The sequence below is a fragment of the Saimiri boliviensis genome, chromosome 8, assembly GCF_048565385.1.
Source record: "Saimiri boliviensis isolate mSaiBol1 chromosome 8, mSaiBol1.pri, whole genome shotgun sequence".
Taxonomy (NCBI): domain Eukaryota; kingdom Metazoa; phylum Chordata; class Mammalia; order Primates; family Cebidae; genus Saimiri; species Saimiri boliviensis.
Window position 1 is genome coordinate 104686651 of NC_133456.1, and position 18986 is coordinate 104705636.

General features: G+C 38.0%; 1 protein-coding gene across 3 annotated transcripts in view; it reads left to right on the forward strand.

Annotated features, from left to right (window-relative positions):
- CUBN (cubilin) overlaps positions 1–18986 on the forward strand; it is a 288396-nt gene that overhangs the window by 25269 nt on the left and 244141 nt on the right. For 2 of the 3 annotated variants that reach the window (XM_003930638.4, XM_074404979.1), the window contains exons 11-17: positions 249–367; positions 815–1001; positions 2589–2701; positions 5440–5674; positions 11965–12146; positions 14361–14523; positions 16038–16228. In XM_003930638.4, coding sequence (XP_003930687.3) covers positions 249–367; positions 815–1001; positions 2589–2701; positions 5440–5674; positions 11965–12146; positions 14361–14523; positions 16038–16228 — 1190 coding nt within the window. The other variant, XM_074404977.1, reaches the window with a different exon arrangement.

Genomic DNA, 18986 nt, shown 5'->3' on the forward strand with positions numbered 1-18986 from the left:
AGCACCCATGTCAACACAATACTTCAATAACACATTAAAGGCATTTAATGGTTTTCTTATTTTAAGATAAGAAATACAAAAATAAAGATTCTGATGTTTTCTCCTCTTACCTTGTTTTGTCTGCCTGTCAAAATACACAGACTGGATGTTGGTGGATCCTTGTCTAGACAGCAGATTCTGAGTTTAGATATCGCATCTGGACAGAGGAAGAGACCTGTACTTACACATTTGTTTCTATTTCTGAACAGGTTCCTTGCCTGTCTGCACCTGTCTCTCGGGTTATACTGGAAATGGTTATGGGCCAAATGGATGTGTGCAGCTCAGTACTGTTTGCCAAAGTCACCCCTGTCTAAATGGACAGTGCCTCGTGAGTCCTTTGTTCTTCCTACGGACAGAGAGTACCTAAAAATAATTTTAGTTTCATGCCTATAAAATGTATCTTTATGGGATTCAGGAATGTTAAGATAATGAGTCAAGTTTCAGATAAGGAACTGTCTAAAACTCTCAGATAAAAGGTAGATAATGATTTTAGTTCTCAGGAAAAAATAATGAGTTAATTTTTTGTGTCAGTGATTTTATAAAGTACTAAAGCAAGCCTGCAGTTTGATCTAAATAACTCTGACTTATACTTAACAATTACCATTTAAACTTATTAATAACAAGTTAGACTACTAGAAAATATGCATAAATACATGTGTGTTTATGGCACCTGCTAAATATACCAATAGCAACTCATTCCTCTTATTTGGATTGATTCAAGTTTATGTCTATCCCTTTTTTAATGGTATTATGTGTTTTTTTTTTTTCCCCTTAGGACACAGTCTCTGGTTATTTTTGTAAGTGTGACTCAGGTTGGACAGGTGTCAACTGTACAGAAAACATCAATGAGTGTTTGAGCAACCCCTGTTTGAATGGAGGAACTTGTGTTGATGGCATCAATTCTTTCAGTTGTGAATGCACACGTCTCTGGACCGGACCCCTCTGTCAGATTCCCCAGCAAGGTACAGTCAGCATTTCTTATGCCACAGATGCTCACAGTGTAGCAGCAGCATCCTCTAATGAGTCCCTCAGCAGATTCCTCTGCCGAATCTGCTTTCTTGTCCAGTTGCTCAGATGCTGGGAACTAAGTCTTTCCTTGCAGAAATGGTGTAAAATTCGCAAGGGAAATATTTATCAGTCTCACTGTAAGCCAAGAACTTTTCTTCCAAAGAATAATTCAATTAGTATTTGCCATTTTCACTATGTCCGTTTTGAATATAAAGCATGCTAAAGTATTGCCTTCTTTCTCTTTCTTTTTTCTTTCCTTCTTTCTTTCTCTCTCTCTTTCTTTTTCTTTGTTTCTTTTTTTTTCTTTTTCTTTCTATGGTTTGTTCGTTCCCTCCCTTCCTCCCTCCCTCCCTTCCTTCCTTCCTTTTCTTTCTTTTTTGCTCTTGTTGTCCAGGCTGGAGTGCAATGGCGTGATCTCAGTTCACCGCAACCTCGGCCTCCTGGGTTCAAGTGATTTTTCTGCCACAGCCTCCCAAGTACCTGGGATTACAGGCATGCACCACCATGCCTAGCTAATTTTGTATTTTTAGTAGAGATGGGGTTTCTCCATGTTGGTCAGGTGGTCTTGAACTCTTGACCTCAGGTTATCCACCTGCCTCGGCCTCCCAAAGTGCTGGGATTACAGGGGTGAGCCACCGTGCCCAGCCTGCCTTTCATGATTTTCTAAGGGGAAGTTTTCTGAGGAGCAGCTACTTAATATCCCTAGAATACTGTACTTAATCATGTCGCTCTCTCATTCCAGGATACACAGTGGCTTCCTGTTGCCTGTTAAATAGAGACTGGGATTATTTTTCAATGAACTTATATAACTTAGTCTCACTTGATCCATCTAACCTTATTTTTCACTAATTCCCTAGAAATGCCTTTATCAAGCAAGTTTTCTTTCACCACCGGACTCCATGTGCCACCATGAGTATTTCCCACTATGTTCATTTATTTGAGATATTTCTCTCCATCAACCTCCTCACATCTTCCTTGTTTCCCATCCAGATGTGTCTGTCCCTCGGTACTCCCTGTTCAACCTCCTCCATAAAGTCACTTTTGACTCTTCTACCCCTCAGTTAAGACTCCTGATGTGGAACCAATGCATTTATTCAGAGGTTGTTATATGTTAAGGACAATAGTAGACCCTATGGAGAAATATGGAGGCATAAAATACTGTCTGCGCTTATGATCTGCTCACCTTCCAGTTGAGGAGACAAGGCCAATCCCAAATGGCAGGACAGATTCAAGAATTAAAGATATGAGCTATGTCGTGTGGGGTGCAGTCGAGTGTCACAGGGACATAGAGAATGGGAATCAGTGAAAACGTAAGACAGGGGCAGTTAATGGAGCCGGTGATGAGGCATCATTGAACAAGAGGTGGGATCTCCATGGACACTGACAGAAAAAGGGGACGGAGAAGAGGAAATGGCAGGGCTTTATGTCTCCAACCTTCGTTATTCAAATTTTCTCTAAGTATTTCGGCAGCAGAGTTACAGTTGCCCAAGCTCTTCCTTTCAGGAACCTCTGAAAAGCACGGTTCATCTTTTCCTTTGCAGTTTGCGGAGAGTCTCTCTCAGGAATCAATGGAAGCTTCAGCTACAGGAGCCTGGATGTTGGTTATGTTCATGATGTTAACTGCTTCTGGGTTATCCAAACTGAAAGGGGAAAGGTAAATGCAGTAACTCCAGCCCAAATGCATATTATGTGTGTATATATAAATACGGAATATGTGTACATATTACATAAAGTACATACAGTGATAATTCAACTGTTATATATTTAGTGCTTACTAAGTACTGAGTGCCAGTATTTTGGCTAGACATATACCTACCTTTCTATAGCCTTACGTTAATTCTTAGAAGTAAGTAACAAGGGCCAAGTGCAGTGGTTCACACCTGTAATTCCAGCACTTTGGGAGGCTGAGGTCGGTGGATCTCCTGAGGTCATGAGTTTCAGATCAGCCTGGCCAACACTGGAGAAATCCCATCTCTATTAAAAATACAAAAAAAAAAAAAAATTAGCCAGATGTGGTGGCACATGCCTGTAATCCCAGCTACTTGGGAGGCAGGGGCTGGAGAATTGCTTGAATCCAGGAGGCAGAGTTTGTAGTGAGCTGAGATAGTGGCACTGCATTACAGCCTGGGTAACAGAGCACTTTAGGAAGCCAGAGGGCAGATGGCCTGAGGTCAGGAATTCGAGACCAGCCTGGCCAATGTGGTGAAACCTCAGCTCTACTAAAATTATAAAAATTTGCCAGGTATGATGACGGGTGTCTGTAATCCCAGTTATTCAAGAGGCTGAGGCAGGAGAATTGCTTAAACTTAGGAGGCAGAGGTTTCCATCAGCCGAGATTGCACCACAGTACTCCAGCCTGGGTGACAGAGTGAGACTCTGTCTCAAAAAAAAAAAAAAAAAAAAAAAAAAGGAAAAAAGTAACAGGATTCTCCTTTTACAGATGAAATAATGAAAAGTAGGTGAAGCTAAGCAATTTTTGTTAACACTTCTTAGCTTGTAGTAGGAATAGTTGAATTTCGAAGTCAAGTTCGTCTGGTTCCAAAGTCCATGCTTTCTCTAGTATGAATGATTCTCTATACTGGTTGACCGACTGCAAGCCAGTAGTTAATTTGTAAAATCATGTTGTTATTGAGACACTATTTTTGAAGGTGATCACTCAGTATAATGTTGATTATTATGCAAAAATGGTGACTGATATTAAGATAGTTTTCTTATCAAATGTCTTCACTCTGCCATGTTTTGTGCTAAGAGCTTCATATACATTATAGCATTTCATTTTTAACTCTCATAACCCTGAAAGATAGAAATTATTAACTTCATTTTACACATGAGGAAACGGAGCCTGGTGAAACTGAGAAACGTGTCCAGGTGCATGTGGTTCGAAAGCAGCAGACAGTGACTCAGACACAGGCCAGTCACCTCCAAAGCCTGTCACTCTGACCCGCTGTGTGAATGCTCTTCTAATTTAGATCCAAGGCCAAGGTTCTTAGTGCTTTTATACCCAACATTAATTGCTCAGACATTTCCAAATATTGTTTCTCAACCATCTCCTGGACTCATAAAAATAAAGTGGTATGTCTGAATAGATAAAATTTTCCCTTGCAATCCTATTAACTTTGTGTAGCAAACTGTTACAGAGGGCATTGTACAAGGGTCAAAAAACATTTTTTTTCCCTTAAGGAGGAAGGACTATTTGGAACCTAGTTACCTCACACTAATAAACTCCAAAATAAATTTCCCAGTGGGTATGTTATGTTTCCTTCCTTCCATTTAGTTTTCATGAATTCTGTTTCCTGGCATTGAAAATGTGCTGCTTTTGAAAAAAAATTCTTAGGTGAGAAACTTGTAATACTTTTATTATCAGTTTGTAAGAAAATTCATGTTGTTTTTTTTTCTTGATTATTGTGATGTTATATCTTTTTACTCTCATAATGGACATAATATAGAAAATATGTACAAATCAGGATAGATCAATTAATGAACATTTGAGTTTCATTTAAATTGTTTTAAGAGAGAAAGTCATGTAGTAATAGGTAACTGATCTTAAAATACCCTAGCACACAATTTCAAAAATTCCTGAGATTCTTTTTCATTAACTGAATATTGTTATGGTTTTAGGTTCTGATGAAAATTAAATTCGACAGCCTTCTTTTGATTTTTGTTTCAAATGAGGTTGTCAGTACATTTTCTAAATTTTATAACTATATTTGAAGTCTGTATTCTAATACATTCTGACACATTGTTGTGTTTATTCTTTTCTACTGGTATGCTCAGTACTTTTTATGTTACCTTCTTGCCATTCTCTACTCTTGGTATTCCTCATCCTTTAATTACATCCAGGCCCTGAAGCCTTCCAGGCTTTACATGCCTATATCCTGCCTACTCCGCCTACACCTGAGCCTATCAGTCCGGGCTGGCATCAGAATCTTAGCTCCTCTGGAATCAGCATCCCTGGTGGGCAGTGATGAATGTGTGTGTGTTTGATACAGGTTATTCAGGGAATCAGGGTGTACATTCCTGTGAATAGTAATATTAGCCAATTAAACTGAATTCAAGGTAGAGTTTCAAATGTCCAATTTATCTTATTGCTTTAGAAGTACTTTTGAAATACCTTGGTTTGGTGGACTTCACAAGTTTAATGAAATCGGGATAAATCTGTGTTATTAACATTAAGATTTTTTGATATATTTTGACCTTAGTTAAAGTTTGTTTTTAACGATATTTAGCCAAGTCATTTAGTATGTAGATTGCCATATGTACTGGTGGATAATTGGGAAATGATAGATCTATCTCTTGAAAGTGCCTCAATATGAATGCTGCTAGGAAGTGGGAGAAATATTTTTAAATTAATGTGGAAATAAAAGATAATATATGTGGCCTTTATATTTTTAGGTCCTGCGTATCACTTTCACTTTTTTCCGATTAGAATCCATGGACAATTGTCCACATGAGTTTCTTCAGATTTATGATGGAGATTCCTCCGCTGCTTTTCAACTTGGAAGATTTTGTGGCTCCAGCCTCCCTCATGAACTCCTCAGCAGTGACAATGCTCTCTATTTTCATCTCTATTCTGAACACTTAAGAAATGGGAGCGGCTTTACAGTAAGATGGGAAACACAGCAACCAGGTATATTCACATATGGAGAAAAAACAAGCAAAATTTTGAGGTTATTAAGTTTTCTTAATCAATGTTAGATTTTTGGATACATGGGGTGTTTTGGGATCTGACTATATATATTACTTTTATAATTATTTTATTCATTTATTTATTTTGAGACAGGGTCTTTTACTCTGTTGCCCAGGCTGGAGTACAGTGGCCTGATCATGGCTCACTGTAGCCTCAACCTCCTCTGCTCAAGTGATCCTCCCATCTCAGTCGCCTGAGTAACTGGGACCACAGGTGTGCACCACCACACCAGGCTAATATTTTTTGTGTTTTTTGTAGAGGTGGGATTTCTCTGTGTTGTCCAGGCTGGTCTCAAACCCCTGAACTCAAGCAATCCATCCAGTTCGGCCTCCTAAAGTGCTGGGATTACAGGCATGAGCCACTGTGCCCAGCCATAATTACTGTAAAATCAAATCAATCTAGAATGAATTAGAATTTATTTTGTGTTTAAAGATAACACAATTAGCATGAAATAGAAGGGATTAAAAAACATAAGTCTTAGTTGGTCCCTTATCAAATTACTGAACAGCCTTTTTCTAAGCTCTACTAGTAGCTTACTGCAGAAATGCTGAGGACATTGTCCACCCCTTCATGCAGTATTCCTTATTCCTTATCTGAATGAACACTCAATAATTTTTTCTTTTTGTTGTTATTTTAATTATTCTATTTTCTTTTAAGTTTTACTATGAAAGTTTTAAACAAATAAAAAATAAAGAGAGCAAGCACCCAATTCATTCATCAATACATACGTGGATCTATTTCAGCATTTTCTCATCTTTTTTATTGGTGTTTTTATCTATCTTGAGGCTTCCTGGTGGATCGTCATAATTCCTAGATCATGATTCTTACCCTTGTAGCATGTTTTCCTGGAGTTTCAATTCAGTTTTCAGAGTTTTCACAAAAGTATCTTTTTCCTACCCGAGTAGAACAGCATATTGCTTTGGTATTTATTATTCATCCTGTCTTCAGCTCTTAGCATCCTCCCTCCCCAGAAGCTGTTCTGTTAGACCTGCCATCTTCCCTGGTGCATGTGCGGCTTGGGAGTCAGCTAAGAACCCAAGGAAATGCCTGTGCATTTTTGGGGGTGCCATTTCCATGCAGCTGCTTTCCTTATAGTGTGCAGCTCCAAAACCCCAGATGCTTTGGGAGGCCTAAATTATAAGTTGCTTGTTTACTGTAGCAAGGGTATTGCTGTCTCCTTGGGCTTCATGTCTTTGAATTCTTGAGTGAGGATGGGACATACTACATATGTTTCTCTTTTCAGAGATCACTGTCCTTTGCTATTTGCTGTTCCATGCCTGAAAATGACAAAAACTAAAACAAACAGTAATTCCTTACTATTACCAGATATTAATCATTGTTCATTTTTTTGGGGGCGGGGAGGGGGGATAGAGTCTTGCTCTGTCACCCAGGCTGGTGTGATCTCAGCTTACTGCAGCCTCCACCTCCCAGATTCAAGCAATTCTCCTGCCTGAGCTTCCTGAGTAGCTGGGACTACAGGTGCGTGCCACCATGCCTGGCTAATGTTTTGTATTTTTGGTACAGATGGGGTTCAGTGTGTTAGCCAAGATGGTCTCAATTTTCTGACCTTGTGATCTCCCTGCCTTAGCCTCCCAGAGTGCTGGGATTACAGGCGTGAGCCACCGCACCCGGCCCATTGTTCATTTTTTTTTAAGTGAGTGCAAGTTTATTAAGAAAGCAAAGGAATAAAAGAATGGCTGCTCCATAAGCAGAGCAGTGGCATGGACTGCTTAACTGAGTATACGTTTAGTTATTTTGTGATTATTTGCTAAACAAGGGATGGATTGTTCATGAGTTTTCCGGGAAAGAGGTGGGCAATTCTTGGAACTGAGGGTTCCTCTCCTTTTTAGACCACAGAGGGCAACTTCCTGATGTTGCCAGGGCATTTTTAAACTGTCTTGGCACAGGTAGGAGTCTCTTTTAGCATGCTAATGAATTGTAATTAGCATATAATGAGCAGTGAGGATGACCAAAGGTCACTTTTGTCACCATCTTGGTTTTGGCGGTTTTTGGCTGACTTCTTTACTACATCCTGTTTTATCAGCAGTGTCTTTGTGACCTGTATCTTGTGCCGACCTCCTTTATCCTCCTGTAACTATGACTGCCTGAACATCCTGGAAATGCATTCTAGTAGGTCTCAACCTCATTTTACCCAGCCCTTATTAAAGATGGAGTTGCTCTGGTTTGAACACCTGTGATATATTTCCCCACTCTCTTTTATAAGGGGACCCTTAATCCTAAGGATTGTAGAGGGAGGATGGTCCATTTTCTGTAACTCCTTCAGGATGAATAGAGGCAATGATATTCCTGCCTAACTTTCAGGGTCTCTTGTATTCAGGATAGAGAGGAGTGCAGTCAGAAAGTGTCAGCATGGTGAAGGCCATTCATAACTCGGACAGAAGTTGATATCCACAATCTGCCAATTGGTACTGCAGTCTGTTTCCTGTGGGTCGGGGGTTTCCTCAGTATCATCCCTACTGGGTTTGCCAGGAAGATATTACCAGAAAGGGGTCCTGATCTAGACCCCAAGAGAGGGTTCTTGGACTTTGCACGGGAGAGAATTTGGAGCGAGTCCATAGAGTCAACGCAAGTTCATTAAGAAAGTAAAGGCATAAAGAATGGCTACTCCATAGGCAGAGCAGCCCATTGTTAAAATTTATTTGTTAAAGAAATGGGTTGTTTGTTCTGTAGATCATCCCACATCTTGGATTTGGCTGTTCGTATTCTGCATGCCATTTGCCATGTTGTAAAACGGTACTTATATCAAAAAGTTTGGTTAAATTCAGAGGGGTTTATTTGGTAACAATAATCTTTTCAGGACAGATATGGTATCTGCTTGTCTATTATGACATTAACATTGGTCAGCGTGTTTTGATCTCCTCAGGTTGAACTTCCCATTAAAAGCCTCTTTTGCGCTTTCTTTAACGGTTTTAGCATTCTTTAGGTTTGTTATTTAGATGAGTTGTTCACTGAGACCTACAAAATGGTAACAGTTTGATTTTATTATTTCTTCTTCATTTGTTATTTGACGTTCTTTAATGGAGTAGAACTTACTCATATCAGCTATTTGGTTGCTGTCATACAGAGATCCTGTAGGAAAGGTCGGATAAATGCTTGATTTTTCTCTTTATTTCTTTTTTAGAAAAGTATTCAAATTCATGACTTGGTTCCTTAGCATTCTTCAAAATGATCACTTACTATTCCATTTTATTTTGTTTTGTTTTTGATATCTGTACATTTATATATTATAGCATATTTTACATGCTTTGATCAGTTTTAGACGTTTTTAAGTGTTCCATGTTTGGTTAGTGGGAAGTTTTTCCAGTTGGTTTCTGAACTTCTTTATCCAAACTCCAGTTACCTTTGAAAGCTTCTTTGCTTTCTGGTCTGAAAACATGTTTCAGGCTCTTCCTGTCCATTATTTACTCACAGGACTAAAAACCCTGATTTTTCTAAAGAGCTCCAACCCTTTCCGTGGGAAATGGTATTTAGATCTCACAATCTGGGTGTTACAGATGGCTACAGTTACTGGGTCTGTCCTCGTCCCTAGACCTTTCAGTGGGCAGAATTAGAAAACACTTTTTTTGTTGTTTTTAAAGAAAAAATACACTATATATTCATAGTGATTTTACACTACATTGGAATATTAAAATTACAGAGTTGCATTTTTTTGTTTTTTTTTTTTTTACTTTACATTTGTACCTTTTCTATCATACAGTGAAAATCTTGGTTCCCAATAACATCAACATATTATTTATATACTTAGTCATACTATACACATTTTCAAAATAACTATACTAATATTATAACTAATAGTATGATACCTGGAAACCATTTAAGATTTCTTTGCTTTTTTTGTATATTTAAACTATGTTTTGCTTGAGCAGTTTAGTCAAATTACTGTGTTTAAAGTCCCTTGGAATATTTACATTCTCTATGGTTGTCAGCTCAATGCAATTATTTCATCAGTTTCATTTTGCTTATGATTTTAAAGATTTCTTTTTTTTTTCATTTTTCTCGAATTTTGCTTTAGAATTATGTAAAATATATTCATAGTCCTAAAGCCAAATGAATGGGTATGGTAGATTAAGAGAAGTCTAGTTTTCTTTCCTATCCCTTCCATTCGGTTCTTTCTTCCTCCTTAGAGAACAGTTTTTATTGATTTTTTATTTATCCTTCTATTTAAAAATTAAGCAAATGATCTCATATAATTGTATATTCTCCTGTCTTAGATAAAAAGGAGCATACTATACATACTGGTCTATAGTTTGCTTTTTTTCACATCATATATCCTGGAGATTACTCCATAATCAGAGCATAGTGTGCCTTTATATGATGTCTCATTTTCTGTTCAATTGGTACTCTATTGATGGACATTTGGCTTGTTTCCAGTCCTTTGGTCATTTAAAAAATTTTAGGCATTTATTTTTTATTTTTGAGACAGGGTGAGATTATGGTTCGTAGCAGCCTCAACCTCCCAGGCTCAAGTGATCCTCCTGCTCAGTCTCTCCAGTAGCTGGGACTAGACACACCCGCCACCATACCCAGCTAATTATTATTTTTTTATTTTTTGTAGCAACATTTTTAAAATTTCTAAATTATAATTTATTTATTTATTTATCCCAGCAACATGGTCTCCCCATGTTGCCCAGGCTGTTCTTGAACTGGGCTCAAGTGATACTCCTACCTCAGCTGACCAAAGTGCTGGGATTACAAGCATGAGAGACCACACCCAGCCTTTTCCCCAATCTTTTGGAATTTCAAATGTTACTGCAGCAAAATACCTTATGCACTTGTCATATTGCATTTTTACCAGTGTACCTTTGGCATATATTTCCAAAGGTAGTATTGTTTGGTCCAAAAAATTAAATGCATACATTTTTGCCAGGTATTGCTATATTCTTTTATGTAGTGATTGTACCATTTTGCATTCTCTAGCCATATATGAGAATGCCTATGTTCCCACAGCCTCTCCAATAATTTGTTTCCAAAACTAGATTTTTAACATTCTGAGGTGTAAGAAATGTCATCTCAGTGAAGTTTTTATTTGCACCTTCTTTGTGACAAGTGATGTTGAACATCCTTTCGTATGTTTAAGAGACGTCTGAACTTTCTTCAGTGCACTCTATCATATCTCTATTCTTTATAGAAGTTCTTTATATTTTAGGAGAATGGCCTTTCGCCTGTTGTATATTGCATTTTTTCTTATTTTGTTAATCTTTTACTTTGCTTATGGTATTTTATGCTTTTAAAACTGGTAACTTTTAAAGTATTACACTGGGAAATGCACCTTCTTCTGAGGAACTGAGATGTTTTCTCAGTAGGAACAATGAGACTCATGGAACTAATTTGTTTCACTTTTTACTTTGGCAGCAAAATTTTTATTTGAATAACCTATATAGCTATGCACATTTCATATCTTACACATCTAAAATGTTACCTTATCACTTATTTCTAATGTCTGTATTACTATAATCTAAATTTTTATTATTTAGTGTTTCTATCGTTTGATTTTACACTAGCATTTCTCATAGAAATCTAAGCCACTATAGATTCTTTGTTAAATAAACGTGCGTATTAATGAAGAACAGCTTCTTCCAGTCACTGGTGAGCGACGTTAGGGAGGTGATGTGGTATAATGAGGACGGTAGTGGGGTCAGCATCAGAAAGCCTGGCTCAGTCCCTCACTTGCCCCATTTCTGGAACAGTGGCTCGAGCACTACAGACGTTTGAATATCTTGATTTATAAAATGAATGTTCTAACTATAGGATAGTATTAAGAAACTTCCTCAAATGAAAATTATGTAGTGCTTAACCATTTTAATATGCAAAGTGATCTGGTTTGTTGAAATGCATAGGGGTTGGCAGAAGTTCTGGAATTTTAAATAATTTCACATACAGAAATTAATATTCTCAAAGTGAAAAAGATGACTGTATAATCCTGGTATTCATCCTTCACCTTGCAGATGTTTCGGCCCTGTTTAAATTGTGTCAGCATGGCATGGCTCGCACAGAGCTTGACACATGGGCGATTCATTTATTTATCAATACTTCTAGATTTACAACTTTATAAAACTGGAAAATGTACATCTTGTTTAATTTATGAGGGTGTCGAAAACTGCTCATAGTTATTTAAACAAAGTTTGGCTTCTTACACCAAGGGCTCTGATCATTCTCCATGAATTATAACATTTATACAAATGTAACATGATTTTTCCCTCTTATTTTAGAGTGTGGAGGTATGCTCACTGGTCCTTACGGTTCTATTAAGTCTCCGGGGTATCCTGGAAACTACCCCCCAGGAAGAGATTGTATCTGGACTGTTGTAACTAGTCCTGACCTCCTGGTAACCTTTACTTTTGGGACCCTGAGCCTCGAGCACCATGATGACTGCAACAAAGATTACCTTGAGGTAAATGATTATATTTAGGTAGAACATATCGTGATATGATTAGGACTCAGGGTACTATGTTCTAGCTATGCCCATGGATGACCCCAAAATATTAGCAGTAGTTTGGTTTATTTCTCAATAGTCAGTCAGTGCCTATTCTCAATAGTCAGTCAGTCTTACAAAGTCTCTAATTTTAATTGTGCCCGTTTGTTGCTTCTTCTCCTGGGTTCCATTTGAATCTAGGAAACAGATTACCTTGCCCTGCCATGGTGTTACCTGGATACCCACACCCCTGCCATGAGAATGAAGAATTTATTAAGTAAACACTCAGTAATAGCCAGCTCCATCAATGCAGATTCAAACCTTCAGTTACCTGTGGTAAACTGGCAAGGCATTTCACAACTTAACTGTAGTATTCCATGAAGAGGTCGGGTGCGGTGGCTCATGCCTGAAATCCCAGCACTTTGGGAGGCCGAGGCAGTAGATCACTTGTGATCAGGAGTTCGAGACCAGCCTGGCTAACATGGTGAAACCCCATTTCTATTAAAAATACAAAAACTAGCCGGCCAAGGTGGCAGGTGCCTGTAATTCCAGCTACTCGGGAGACTGAGGCAAGAGAATCATTTGAACCCAGGAAGGAGGAAAAGGTTGCAGTGACCTGAGATCGTGCCATTGCACTCCAGTCTTGGTGACAGAGTAAGACTCTGGGAAAGAAAGAAAGAAGAAAGCAAGAAAGTAAGGAAGGAAGGAAGGAAAAGAAAAGGAAAGAAACAAGGAAAAGAAGAAAGGAAGGAAGGAAGGAGGGTAAGAGGGAGGGAAGGAAGGAAGAAAGGAAGGAAGGAAGGAAAAATAAATAATAGTGATTATGTTGAACTGAGTTAAGTTCCTAGAATAAATGAATCATTATCACTGAGAAGAGGGGTATCAGCCAAAGCTCCTCCTGCTTACTCATTAGTAAAAGATTAAAATATGGAGGAGGAGAAAAGGCTCTTATATTCAAATGCCTTTTGTATGTAGGTGCATCGAAAAGACTTGTTCTCCATTTGTAGACTGACAAGATAATGGAGAAGATTGAGTTCTTAGGTTATCCTGTATTTTTTATCAGCATAAATCTCAGCCCCTTACAGTAGTGCTAAAAAGACAAAATGCATTTCCAAGTCCATTAGAGAGGGATGGGGTTCAATGGAATTATTCATAAAGGATAGAAGGATGTGGCTGTCAAAAAGAGGCTCTGCAAGTAAAACTCATTAGTAATTCACCAGTAATGGATCTGAAACCTTTGGGAATGACTGGAAGATCTGTCTCTCTCCGGAAAATTTCTGCAAAACGGTCATTTAGATGTTGACAGAAAAATGAGTTATCTTCAAATTAATTTTCAATAAATTCCAAGTTAAAATTAGAGGCTTAAAAAAATTCCTACACATTTATTTCTGGAGACCACATGATAGAAAGTGTCAACCACTCTGACAAAATTGAAATGTCTCTCATTTCTCATCAAGCCACAGTATTTCAAAGAACCAGTTAAATATTAAAATAATATAATGCTGTCATATAACTTTGTTGTCAATAAGAAAAATAATTTGAATAGACAAAATTGACTGTATTAAAATATTCTTTAGTTCATGGTCTATATAGTATAGAATTTGCGATTTTAAGATAATGATACAGAGACCGACATGATTACATAATAGATGAAAACCCACCAATTAAAAAAGGATTTCTAAGGTCATATCATTATTACTGTACTACTTAATTAATATCAAAGTTGCCTTTTAAAATTCATTAAGCTGTCTTTATGTTGTGTCTAATCTGATGGCACTTCCTTTCTACCTCTGATCCTTCTGAAAACCTGGACCAAGTTACATCAATGGTGTTACTTCTTCTGTTTTCTTTGCTTATATCAATTTTCTTCTAGATCACTAAGAATTTATAATGTAAAAAAAAATCAAAGAGGAAAGATATTTGATTAGTAACATCAGGAGAAAAATTCAAAGTATATGTCCTGCCTTGGAAATGAAATTCAGACAGAGAGAAGGCGCTGGGGTGGTGGGAGGAAGCTCCCTTTGCTGCACCTCAGCCATGTGTTAGAGATGGATGAGAATGGGGAACTTCCTTGAGTGATCACTTTTAAATGACAGATTTTCTGAAGTTAATATTCAAAATGACCTTGTTTGATTAAAAAACAAAAACAAAAAATGACCACTTTGAGCTTAATGATTCATTCTTTTGTTTTAGATTCGAGATGGTCCCTTGTATCAGGACCCGGTTCTCGGGAAGTTCTGCACCACTTTTTCTGTCCCACCACTGCAGACCACCGGCCCCTTTGCCAGAATTCATTTCCATTCTGACTCCCAAATTAGTGACCAAGGCTTCCATATCACCTACTTAACATCACCTTGTAAGTAACCTACCAGTTGGGAGCTTAACAGGAACTTGAAGGCCAGTGCTATGCTTACATCTGTTTTTCTATTTTAATGTGATTCAGAGGATGACTGACTTTCTTGGACCAATAACATTTCTTTATAAATATTTCTCTCAAAGCTTCAGTTTTTTCCTTTATCTTCCCAATGCTGCAACACCCTTTGATCCCTAAATTATGGGATCCACATCATGATAAAGAGGTCTGAGGCACCCAAAATTAAGTAATTCAGGACACCAGGTCCCTCATGGTGTTTGGTGTTTAGTTGTGAGAGAGGTTTATGCATGTGAGCAGTGCAGTCTCTCTGGATTTTATCCTCGGCTCAAATCCAGCTGCACATGGGTCAGGGCTGGTGTCCAGCATCACAGAGTTCCAGATCCTAGAGCTTCACTGCCAGCAAAATACTGCTAACTGTTGTGACCTCAACTTACTTTGATACCTTAAAAAGCAGCAAAACACAGGAAAGGCTCTATGATTTGGGTTTTTTTTTTTTAGGTCAGTGGAGGATTTTGTTGATGACATTTATCATTGTGCCCTTAATGAGAATTCACAGGAAAAATACCTTTTAAGTTTCAGTATCAGGAAAAGTAAAAAAATCAACATCTTTACTTCTCCCCTTTCTTCATTTCCTTTTCTTTCGGTGGAATCTGATGCCAACCCCCTGTGGCCCTTTCAATTGTTTTCTGTGCAAATCAACTCCCCGTGGCTACATGTTGCTGTTCTGTATTCATTTTTTCTTTAATCTGCTTCGTGTATACAGTTCCATAGTTTATTTTGTTATATGTTTTCTATAAACCATCTCAAATCTTACTGGAATGAAGCAGAGCATTAATGCACTTAAAGAGCAGTTTATAGATGAGAATGGTAGATTGGAAGCCAGATCACACATCTCTGCATCTCTCTCTCTCTTTCGTTCTCCTCTCTTTCTCTTTCTCGCTTTCTCACTTTCTTGCTTTCTCGCTTTCATTTCTTTCTTGGTAGAATTTTATTCCTGTCACAAGGCTGGAGTGCAGTGGCGCTCAGCTCACTGAAACCTCTGCTTCCTGGGTTCAAGTGATTTTCCTGCCTCAGCCTCCATAGTAGCTGGGACTACAGGTGTGTGCCACCACGCCCAGCTAAGTTTTGTATTTTTAGTAGAGATGGGGTTTCACCATTTTGGCCAAGATGTTCTTGATCTCCTGACCTTGTGATCTGGTCACCTTGGCCTCCCAGGGTGCTGGGATTACAGGCATGAACCACTCGGCCATCTCTGCATTTATATCTTTAGGCACTACAGGGATGTCCCACAAACACACATCAAATTAAAAATCTTAAAATTAGAGGAACAAACCTGTACAGGTGAATAAAGTGGGTATATGCTTGTGTGTATTTGTGTATTTGTGTGTGTGTGTGTGTGTGTGTGTGTGTGTATAAATTTTTAAAAACTGGATCCAATGCCTGTGAGCCAGACCACTTCCATCGCCGTGACCTGTTCGTCTCTTCCCTGTTCATAGCTGATCTGCGTTGTGGAGGGAACTACACAGACCCACAGGGTGAACTTTTCCTGCCTGAGTTGTCTGGGCCTTTCACTCACAAAAGGCAATGCGTCTATATTATAGAGCAGCCCGAGGGAGAACAAGTACAAGTCAACTTCACCCACGTGGAGCTGGAATGCCAGAGTGACAGTTCTCAGAATTACATTGAGGTAACTTTTACTACTCAGTCACCCTTTGATGACATTCATCAACATTTTTTTTTTTTTTTTTTGAGATGGAGTTTCGCTCTTGTTACCCAGGCTGGAGTGCAATGGCGCGATCTCGGCTCACCGCAACCTCCGCCTCCTGGGCTCAGGCAATTCTCCTGCCTCAGCCTCCTGAGTAGCTGGGACTACAGGCACACGCCACCACACCCAGCTAGTTTTTTGTATTTTTAGTAGAGACGGGGTTTCACCATGTTGACCAGGATGGTCTCGATCTCTCGACCTCGTGATCCACCTGCCTCGGCCTCCCAAAGTGCTGGGATTACAGGCTTGAGCCACCGCGCCCAGCCTCATCAACATTTTTATATTCTGTTGAGTGGTGGTCTTCACATGATTCATCACCATTGAGCAGCCAGATCACCTGAGATCTTGTTAGAAATGCAGTAATGACTAAGCTCAAATAACGAAGGTACAGGCAAATAAGGAAGGCTAATAGGATGTACTAATAAGATAAAGATTTATTATCTAGAGTAATTAATACAGGAAAGAACTCAACCCAGGAGAGTGAAGGGATTTGCCAGGTGACCCAGCCCGTCAGTGGCAAAAAAGTGTTGAATGACTCTTTTTTTGGAGGTTAGGGTTTTTCCTTAGTTTATTCTGCTTGCTCTCCTCCAGAATCTTTAATTTTGATTTAAGTGTGGGTAATGATTGTAATACAGGGAATATTTGAAATAGAGACAGCCATTTTTTGTTTGCAGGGCCTGGTATTTCTTTTGCTTAATTATTGGCCAAGCCACAAATTAAAGTGTTGAGCAAGATAAAATACTGCTTTTTGGGCACAATCATATTACATAAACTAGAGAAGAATTTACAGTTTTGTTTGTGCAAATTAAATCCATTTATTCATCCAGGAAAAACCTATGTGACCTATGCCTTTCTACGTTTAGACATGGGAAACAGAACTTCAGCGTAAGATCCAGCCTTAGTTGAAGATGTGCATTGACCATAGCACTACAGGAATATGTATTTTTATTTTTTAAAGCCAGAAACTTTTGTTTCAGATCATTTCAGAATGAGTATATCTATTCAATTTAGGTTTTCTAAAATCTTTTATAAAGTATATTAAAGTTTTATACCATGAAACAATTTTAAATATTTTTATGTAAATCAAAATTAAATTATCAACATTTTTTTTTTAACTTTTGAGAATGGTAAAAATAGCTCTCAATTACAGAGTGCTTCCTATACTCTGGGCATTATCATAAGACTTGAAAATGGGATAACAAATTAAATAGATAATGATTATTGTCAAATTACTGCCTGTCGCATGTGGGAAGTGCTTTTCGTGAGTTAATTCATTGAATCCTCACAACCACCATTATTATATCTGGTTTTCTTAGGAAACTGTAGCCCAGATAAGTTTCTGGTCCATAGTTACATGTCTAGCAAGTAATGGAGCTGGGATTTGAATGTAGGAGATCCATCTGTACCAATCATCAATAAGAACAGAATACAATTGTGCGACTTTGACTGCAAGAGGTGTTTCCTCTTCCACAGGGAGGAAAATCTCATGAATGACCCGATTCCACACCTGGCTCTCTGATCACAAGACTAAACCATTAAGTCAAGCATAATGATTTTCTCAGATAGGCAAGAATGTAACTCTAATTTTTAGGGAGATTTGGAGCCCTTTCTCTTAAAGCCCTCATGGCAGTTCTAGTCTTTCTAAAGAACTATCAGTACTTCTGAATGGCTATCATCCTTTCAGGCTTTGCAGAACACCGTAACTGAATTTCAGTGAGCAACTCCATGAACTCCTCTGAATTATTCTGAACAGTTAGCACACACACACAAAAAAATCATAAAACTAGCATTGGAAGATTAAATTTCATAAACCAGAATGGTGGAATGTTTTGTAGACAGAATGAGATTGGAGTTAGTGCACCTAACTTCTTGTTTTAGTTCTTTTGTTAGGTGACTGTATAACCTTGGATAATTCTTTATCTGGATCCTTCAGTTCCTACTTCAGTAAGATGCCCTATTTATTACTCTAAACTTTGGGGGTGGGGGATAAAATCAGGGAAGTAAATGATAAAAGAAGCATGAAGAATTAAAAATATTTTGTAAGTACAAGGTTTTTCTGGACCTAACTTTTAACTCTAGTCTTGAATTTATCAGTTCAGAGACAGCCAATGTGGCTCTCACAGTTGGCCAGAGAGGTTTCTACATTCCGATGTAACCATATATCTTCAAAGTTTTGACCAAATTTTCGGCAGTAATTGTTGATGAAAAAATTTTTAAAAACTGTATTATTCAGAAGGACAGGTCATATATGGTGATTTAAATATTAGTAGTTAGATAGATTTTCCTATTATATCTTTAACCACCAACCTAAAAGAATACAACCAGCCAATTTGTAGAATTTTGGCATCAGCAAGGGCCTTAATTTTACAAATGAGGAAATTGAGGCCCGCAGAGGTCAAACTCTAGCTATTGTCAAAGTAAAACTTAGATGTGCCTCTATGAGTTTCTAGATAAATGTACATTGACTTTGATTAAAGATCTTGTCATTAAATCATCTCTATCCATTGGGAAAATTTATGAACTGAACCCATTTTCTAAAAAGTATATTCACTTCTCTTGATATTCTTCAGATAGTGGTCATAGAAGAAAGTGATATGGGAACCAAATTCTAATGACATTATTATGACTCAATATATTGTTCCCTAAAATGATGGCTTCATTTTTTAAAGCTATCTCTAAA